This window comes from Morone saxatilis, unplaced genomic scaffold, assembly GCF_004916995.1.
Source record: "Morone saxatilis isolate NCDOM2014 unplaced genomic scaffold, NCSU_SB_2.0 Contig7, whole genome shotgun sequence".
Classification (NCBI taxonomy): domain Eukaryota; kingdom Metazoa; phylum Chordata; class Actinopteri; family Moronidae; genus Morone; species Morone saxatilis.
The window spans coordinates 23,144,519-23,153,488 of record NW_023340246.1 but is presented as its reverse complement, the minus strand read 5'-3'; the positions used below and the strand labels follow the sequence as shown (position 1 = coordinate 23,153,488).

The 8,970-nt window shown below is 42.1% G+C and overlaps 1 protein-coding gene across 1 annotated transcript in view; it reads right to left on the bottom strand.

Moving 5' to 3' along the window:
* LOC118340488 (AT-rich interactive domain-containing protein 1B-like) overlaps positions 1 to 8,970 on the bottom strand; it is a gene marked incomplete at its 3' end in the record, with an annotated part of 33,212 nt that overhangs the window by 2,529 nt on the left and 21,713 nt on the right. The window contains 4 exon segments of the mRNA XM_035678505.1: positions 2,685 to 2,825; positions 7,001 to 7,110; positions 7,187 to 7,323; positions 8,346 to 8,540. Of these exon segments, the coding sequence (XP_035534398.1) occupies positions 2,685 to 2,825; positions 7,001 to 7,110; positions 7,187 to 7,323; positions 8,346 to 8,540 (583 nt within the window).

Genomic DNA, 8,970 nt, shown 5'->3' with positions numbered 1-8,970 from the left:
TAAATAACGTGAAATAAAATTAGAAGTATCCGTAATATCACTACAGGAGAGAAAACGCTTAACTGCCTAATTTCATAGGCAACTTCTTCTAAAAAACTGCAATGTTTTTAGGCTTTTTTTTGCTTCGGAAGTAAAAATTGCAAAAATAGATCCACGTTTTTTTTGTATAGAATTCATTAAAAATCAAAGGCAATTTGTGATCCAGTGAGAATAAAATCACTGTCTGCATCAACGAGAAACAACATGAGTTTGGCGTCGTACGGCTACAGATGTTTTGAATATTGTGCAGTCCTACACAACAGTTCTGTCACATCACAACAACACAAACACTAAACAACAGTGCTACCCAAACCTCTCATTTCATATCCTACCAGCTTCCTGTTGGTCCCAACACTGAGACTCAAAGTCAGTAACGTTTCCTTCACCATTTGAGACCTCTGGTTTTATTCTGAAAACTCAACATCCACAAATTCAGAACAAAGCTTTTGTTCAAATAAGCAAGTTTGTTTAGAAGTGGTTCCAGTAAGAAATGTTGTTGGTTAAAAGACTTACAAAAAAACAGGAATCTCAAGAAAGTAAATCCAAGTCCTAAAAAATATTCGCAGCTAATATGTGACTTGATTTAACAACATGGTTGCATAATATCCAGCAGGAACAGATTATTGTCCTTATTTTCAGAATAAAAGCACTCACACAACTTCTCCGTTTAAGAGAAAGTCGTCAGCTGTTTAGTTTTTCATTGTTTTAATAAGAAATCATAAAAATAAGAATGTTTTTGGTTCCTTCATTTAACACAAAGTCACTTATTGTAGTTATGCTGTTTGAAGAAATTGTGTCTTATTGTAAGAAAGTACAAATTCTTAAATTCAGCTCAATAAAGTGACCAAAATACTTATTTTAAGAATCTTAAATAGTTAAGTTTTTATTGAATGAGCCCAACTTGTTTAAATTTGTTCTATTTGTTTACGATAGTTTTAAGAATTCTAGCCAAACTAAATTGTTATTTTTGCTCAATACAAGAACATTTTTATTCTACTTAAGAATATTTGACCTGTTTCTAGAAGAGCTGCAGTGAAAATACTGCCAGCGTTATGGGTTCATTACTAAAACTATATTGATCAGAGCTCTTTGATTTCCGTCAAGCTCCCAATCCATTAAAGCTGTCAACCATCGAGTGCGATCAATACGTGTAAAGTAGTTTGAAAATGGGTTCAATTCAGCGTTTACGGCTGGCTGAGGAGGTCGGGCAGCACTGATAGACAGTAAGGACACAACCAGAAGATCCACCACAGAAACAAACAACCAGGTGTCTGACAGACGTCACAGAATGAGACTCTCTCATTAAAACAGTTGAGATTCAAAGATTAGAATCTGTTTCGTGTTTAAGTTGATTCATAAATCGTTTCCCAATGTTTCTTCCTCTTTTTCAAAGAGTCAGAGTAATTAAATTAAACCAATCTTCCCTGACATATTATTTTTTACGGCTCCGACTGAAGTCAGAGATGTCAAACCTCAACCACACAGAACCTTCATCCAGGATCTGCTATCGTGGTACTCGTAGTTTTATTCTGAGGTTTCAATGCACTGCTGCACATATTCTCCCAGTTCCTTCATTACGCCCCATTTGGTTAAAAGAGATTCACTCCCAACTCAATGATCTCTAGCTCTTCCTCCCTGGTTTGGTTTGAATGCACTTATGGACACCCATCCATCTTACCTGGTGTCAGTTGTATCAGAACTGCAGAGAATTTCTTCATCAAAAGAGCAACAAATGACTCCAAAAGATTTTTGCTCTCCTGGTTTCAGTAAAGTTTGACTACGTTATATAAAGTTCACTGATTGATTGAAGTTCGGTCGTTATCGTGACACAAATATGTAAATATTCAAATCGGTGAGATGAAAAATCAATCGTGGTATCGAGGCAGGTATCGTCTCCTCCATCTGTCAACAGATTCAAATCTAAACTTTTTTAAATGAGAAAGTCTCAGTAAACACGCAGAAAACCATATTACAATGCAAAACATTTACAATAAATAAAGCAGCTTTTGGACTTTGATAAATAAACTAATAATAAAGATCAGATGCAAGCACAATGCTGCTTCGTCCAATGAAAACCTTGCTTCTCCAAAAAAGGTCACATTTTGTAAAACCTGAGTTATAACAGCGGTTCCCAACCTTTTTATTTAAGGGACCCGTTTTTCTATCATTGAGTAAACTGACTAAGTGACGTATTTTATGGATATTTCATATTATATTAAATTACAATAACAGTAGAGAACAACTGTACAATGAACCCAAACAGGGAACTCAATAACTGCAGGATGTTTGTGTAAAACGAGGGATTTGGATGAATTTTGAGCAGATTATTTCCTGAAAACTTCAGGGAAAATATAAAATATACAGTTTATAAAGTTACTAAACTTACAGTTAATAAAGTTTTCTTACAACCCTTAAAATCCAGAAGGACTGGTGCCCCCCCCTCAGGTTTGGGAACCACTGAGTTATAACAGAGCTCGAGCTGAGAGTACGAGGTTTTCACACAGCAGCAAGAAGTAGGATTTAACGTTGATGAAAGTTCGACACCATCCAATAAATGTGGCACGATTTGACATTTACACACAGCAGAACCCTCAAAAATAAAAATATAAAATACACAGAAATATGTGCTTTTGCTTTGCACTTACAGGGCTGGTGGACGTCTTGGGCCAGGCGGGGCTGCTAATGCTATCACTGTCCTCCCCGTGACAGGAGGACAGACTAGCTGAGCTGGGGGACATGGGGGAGGGGGTGGGGGGCTTGGACACACACTGAGAGCTGTAGCTGTCCTGTGATACAAAACACACACACACAAACACACACCATGTGGTGAGGGGACGTCAGGACGGCCGAGTAGAAAATTTAAAAGATAAATGAGAATAAAGAGAGATTTGTGTTTAATGTTTCGGAGAGCACAAACACAACTCGACAAAGCGAAAGCAGCTCGGGAGGGAAACCTTGCTTCAGACGGTAGCGTTCAGCAGCTGGTAGCAGATGGACAGTCAGGTTAATGCGGCTCATTAAATCACAGCAGACAGGAAGCAACCAGCAGGTTATCAACTGCTCGGGTTCAGCCCTAAAACTCAGGTCAACAACCCTCTGAGGACCAAACATTTAGGAACAGGTGGTTTGGATTCTGATCAAAGAGACGAGAGTAAAAGGTTTTAATGTTCATTACTGACAATCAGCATCTCAAGCTACACTTATGTCGGAGCTCCCGCCCCTTTTCACTCTGTGCTTCAATAACTTAAGATGTGACTACAGGAGGTTGTTTGTTTATCATTGTATCAGAAGCATGAAATGGTCTTAAAATGACAATAATATAATTTATCGCAGTTATTTCTGGGACAATATATATCGTCCAACTGAAGTAGTTATTGTGACAGGCCTAACATCTTCCTCCTAAATAATAAATATAATTCAGTTTTCCTTTTTTATTTTTTCCTTTTGTCCTAATTAATCCTGATCAAAACCCAATCATTCCCTGCCTTGGCCTACATCACCGGTTAATGTTATTTTGAGTCATTCTGCAAAAACAATCCAGTTATCTGGTAAATAATGGAATTATTGTGAATTTTAACAGCCAACTCAGCTCCTAGACTTTAGAAGTTTCCACCAGGTTCACATTTTCCTGTTGTGTCACATCTATTCTCTGACACCTGACATGAAAACAACACACCTAACCTGCGGAGCGTCAAACTATGAGCAAACTGCTTCAGCACAACACACACAAAAATAAAAAATTAGCAGCAACAGTCTCTCAGGAGCTCTGGAGAAACACAAAGACGTGCTGTTGTAGCTCCTCACAAAAAGCAGACACTTCTCATCAGCTGAACCAGAGTCAAAGCCGAGACAAAGACGAGTCGTCTCTCGTAACCCCGACCGGCAGATCTACATCCCGCACAGATCTGTGATCAAGGCCGACTCCTCACTACTGGATAATGAGGAGAGGCAAGTGAAAGCAGAGCAGCGAGGAGGAGAAGTCAGAGCTTTCAAAACTCTCCAGCTGCTGAGCTGAGAGTGAAAACAAGTGGGGGAAAAAACAAGATAAAGCAAGCAAGAGAAGAACAAATCTAAACAGAAGCAGCGTCGGAGGGAAGTCTGGCTCATGTTGGCAGAAACTGGTTATTTTGGGGTTTTTCTATAACACACCAAAACAGCCAGATGAAATAATGACAGGTGTAACGAACAGCATGCTGCTGGAAATGCGTTGATCACTACTGTCGGATAAAGTGAGCTTAACCAGGGAATCATATTCTTTGTGAAAACTTCTGGTTGCACTAAAAAGTCGACAATGTCAATCTGAATTACAGTTTTCTTCTACAAAGTCTGACAGCTGTTTTCTGTTGTTCAGACTCACGTCGATATCTCGTTCTGTCAGGTGACTAACGAGTCCCCCGTGTTCCCCAACTTAGTTCAGCTGATTTATTTTATTATAAACTTTATCTATTCTATTTTAGGAAGCTTTAAACCAGAGCTTCCAAAAGTGGGGCTTGCGGGCCAAAGTTGGTCCACCATGAGGTTTGATTCGTCCCCACAGATGTTTTTAGTAAAACAGGACTTTTTCTTGACAATACAGGAGCAGCACTTGCTTACAAACTGTTATAAAAGCTGTGGTTTACTACATTAATGTGGCCACAGCCCATCAGTAACAGTTCAAATCAAGTCCAGTTTATTTTATTTTACAGAAAATGAATCTTCTAGAAAATTAAATTGTTGCACGTACAGTCCATTAAGGGGAATCTGGGATTCTAGTAACATTTCGCATTTTAATAATACAATACAGAAGGTGGCCGACCGTTAAGTTTCAGTTCTGGCTCTCTGAGGGAAAATGTTGAACACTGCTGCTTTAAACTTTCAGATTTCAGTCCGCAGACCGCCCACAAGTGAAGTGTAGAGGCCTCACACATCCCACTGTGGTTGCAAATGAAGCCAACAAAGAAGTAACAAAAACTGCAGTTCCTCTAACAGCCACTTGAGGCTGGCTCCAGCAGTGAGTCATTCAGAGAGCCGACCACACTGAGCTTCCCAACGGCTCTTCAGAAACCTGTGGGGGACGCAGTGGAGACTACAGACTGTTTTATTTCTACAGTCTGTAGGTCTTGCCAACTACAAAAGGTGGATAATCATCTGATCTGTGGCCATGTGAAGTGGATTTACATGTGGAGAATACATCAGGTGTTGGGGGAGCCTGGAGGAAAGACCTGAACTGGGCTCGTCTTGCTGAGGAAGTTAATTAAAGACCTTACTGACAGGGTCTCACGGCCAATTCTCCATTGCTTTGAACCAGAAGGTCATGCATGCCAAAAACGCCCCTGGTGGACTCTGGGAAGCTGTCAAACTGAAGGCAGCCCACAGGAGTCCTGAATCAGCAGAAAGGTATTTTCTGCAGTTGCAGAAGTGAAAATGTCAACAAGTTCTGGGAGGCCAGATAGAAAAAGACTCTGTCCGCTGGAAAGAGCTTCAGGCAAACAGACAACTCGAGGAAAGGTAGACAGGTCGGACCTACAGTCAGCAGCTCTGGGTGCTGATCAAAGAGTTCGGATACAAGGAGTCAAAATGAGTTCTTCGAAGGGTGTCTGGACCCCTTAAAGAAGGAAGGAAGGAGGGGTTGAGAGGAGAACAGTGACTATGTTTACATGCACAAAATATTCCGGTTGTTGCTCTGTTAATGACCTACTGTGCGTCCCACAGATTTCTCTCCCTTTCAGACTGCAGCCGAGTTGTTGTTGGTAAAAGTACAACAGCTGGAGCATCAAAAGAGGATTCCTAAGTTTTCCACCGGTAGTGGACTTTGCCTTTGCAAACATAGCCTCCCTCTTTCATTTGTTCCACCACCTTCTTGAAAAGGTCACCCTTGCAGCATTTGCACATACCCAAAAACCTGTTGATATCCAAGTTTCTCATAATGTTTAACAGTAGGTGTGTTTCACCTTCTGATCAGAAATGAGGGCTTTCCTTTTGTGTGTCCATCTCTACTCCAGCCTTCCAAGAGCTTAATGAGCTGACCGTAAACAGCAGTAAAACCTTAAATGATATAAATACTCCGGATGTCCAAAGAATGCTTTGGATAATATCAGAATATCCCACATGTGTTAATAGGAAAATGCTCCATTCAGAAAGAGGCCTAATCAGGAATAATGATGACCCTTCAAATCCGGAATATTATTATTTGGAATAACAGTGGACATTTTTGTGCCTGTAAACTTAGTCACTGAAAGGAGCAAGTTGAGGTGGTTCGGGGAACTGATCAGGCTGTGTCCATGATTTTTCCTTGTGGAGGTTCAAGTCCAACAGGGAGGAGATTCTGGAGCCGACCCAGAACTCACTGAAGGGATTATAAATCTCATATCAGACCCAATCGCCTCAGGATCCATCAGCAGGAGGATGTGGTTGAAAAAGAACAACTAACCCAAACAATACTAAGTTGTTACTGGCAGGGTTCCCACTCTTTGTAAGAAATCATTTTCCAGGACCTTTCCAATTTATTTTGTCCTGTATTGTCAGTTTTTCTTGACAATACAGGACAGCATTTGCTCAAAAAACGTGACATTAATTTGGCCGCAGCACAGGCTAGAATACATTAAAAGTTTCCAAGAAAACAGAGATTATTTCCAGGATATTTCATTATTTTTATTAATTTCCAGGTGTTTACCCAGACAGGAAAACTAGTCTCTAAAGTTTCACATTTTCCAGGTTTTCCAGGATGCATAGGAAGCCTGTACTGTGACCCGGACTGGGATAATTGGTTGACTGGATTCTGTTCTGTATGCAGAATCTAAAATACCAGTGGAGGCTGAAACTGAAAGCACTCATTCAGAAACCTGCATCAGTGCTGTGAAGATGCATTCTTGCATTAGCCTCAGCACGCATGCATCTGTTAGAACATGCTAGGAGAGCACAACAGCCTCGCTGGCACAGCAAACAGCCACTGTGATTGGTTAACAAAAGCCGAAGGACGCACCTTGGGTTTGGGTGGGTCGGTGGCGGCGGGGCAGACCACCTCTTTGCTGAGCTCAACCCTCTTGGCGTCCGGATGAGCACCCATCCCCTCTGCTGGCATCATCATGGGGCCTACAAGGTAAAGTAATAAAAGTATAAAAGTCTTCCAAAAATACTCATCAACAGGCGCTGGGATCTGTGGTCCTACCTGAGGGTGGGGCGTTGTAGGGGGGTCCCTGCGGTGTCATCCTCCCAGAGTTGCTGCCTGGTTGCTGGTTGTAGGGACCTCCAGGACCTCCGGGGCCCATTCCTCCCATTGGTGTCATGCCCAGGTAGCTGCCCTGCCTGGACACCACAGAGAGAAAAAAGGGGTTTGGATTATTATTACTCGAGATGTGATCGAGGCTGCAGCTTGCATGCAGGAGGTTACGTTGAGGAGTAAAGCGTCTGTCTCTGGGACTCAAGCAGTTAGTGGAGACAGCTGAAAAACAACAGAGAAACAGACGAAGAGAAATCTGTTCTGGTCTTCTGAAGCTGGTGGACGGAGCACAGTTAGGTCAGCGGCTGCACCTTCCAGCATGCTGTCAGACGTCCTCGTTTACTTGCAGAACATAGTGAATCCTTTTGATCTGTGAGCAGCTTAATTTATGGTCAGTCACACAACACTACTGTCTCTATGTTCAACAGGATGTGTTGTATGAACACAGCAGGGACAGGAGAGCGACAGGAGAGGAGAGGCAGGTAGAAGAGCGAGGGAGGTCGGAGGCATCCGAGAGGCAGCGACAGCTCGTAGAGGAATATTTTCATATCTAACTCAGTTGAAAGCTGCAGAACAAAAGGTTCAGTCTCAACTTTTAAGCCAACTTTGACGTTGAGTAGTCCTCGTCTACGTTGAACCGCCATGTTTGTACAGTAGCCCAGAACGGACAAACTGAGATCGAGGTGGAACCAGAGACAGCTGGTTAGAGTTTGACTGAGCATAAATTAAGCTAAAGCAGCTGTGGACATAAAAACAGTTTGTTTCCTGACGGAGACACATCAACATCAACAGCAGCAGCCCCTCTGAAGCCATGCAGAACCCGTCAGAGGAAGTGGTCTGGTTAGTAGAACATCCCATAACCTCTGTGTGTGCAACAGAGCCTGACGCATACATACAGCCTCATAACTCTCGGTTTTATTGTGAGAATAAACCAAAAATGACCACACACAGACTTTAAAGTGCTGGATTTTGAAGAAAGAGCTCCACATTTTGATTCATTAAGTCGAATTCTGCAGAAGGTTTTTAGACGACACCAAATAATAAAAGATACTAAATCCAACGAGGAACCAGTTTAAGTGTATCTGTCAGGCTCTGGTACCAAACCTACCCATAATGCTCAGAGGGGGTCTGCACGGTGGGTTGCGGCTGAGCATAGGTTCCCTGCTGGGAGTGGTGAGGAGGGTGAGGAGGAGGATGGTGGTGGTGAGGAGGGGGATGAGAGGGGTGAAGGGTAGGAGAGAGGGCAGGTCGAGCCCCGGGCCAGGACTGGTTGTGGTAGGCCGGGGAACGAGCGAAGGGAGGCCTGGAAGGACGGAGGGATGGAGGGAGAAGCAACAGAATCTTTGATTCGGTCCAAACTGTTCGACTTTCTGCAGCTTCAGACATTAAAGAATCTCAGTGCTGACGTCCAGAAATGCAACTAATGAGAGGATTTCTATTGTTCAGGATGCAGGTTGATAAAACACCCAGACGCACTGAGCTCCAACGTTAAAGCATCTCTTATTAAATATTTGATTTCTCCTCACCGTTAACAAAAAAAGTACAAAATATACATCACTGTATCGCTATGGACACTTTAAATGACTGATGTTCAGTAGAAATCAGAGATCTCAAACTCAAACTGTCTTGGGTCCACTTCAACACTACAAGTACGACAAGAAAGCTCAATATTCTGAATTTATTTCCAACATTATACTTAAAAAAACAAAGTGCAAACAGCAGTTTCTATACAT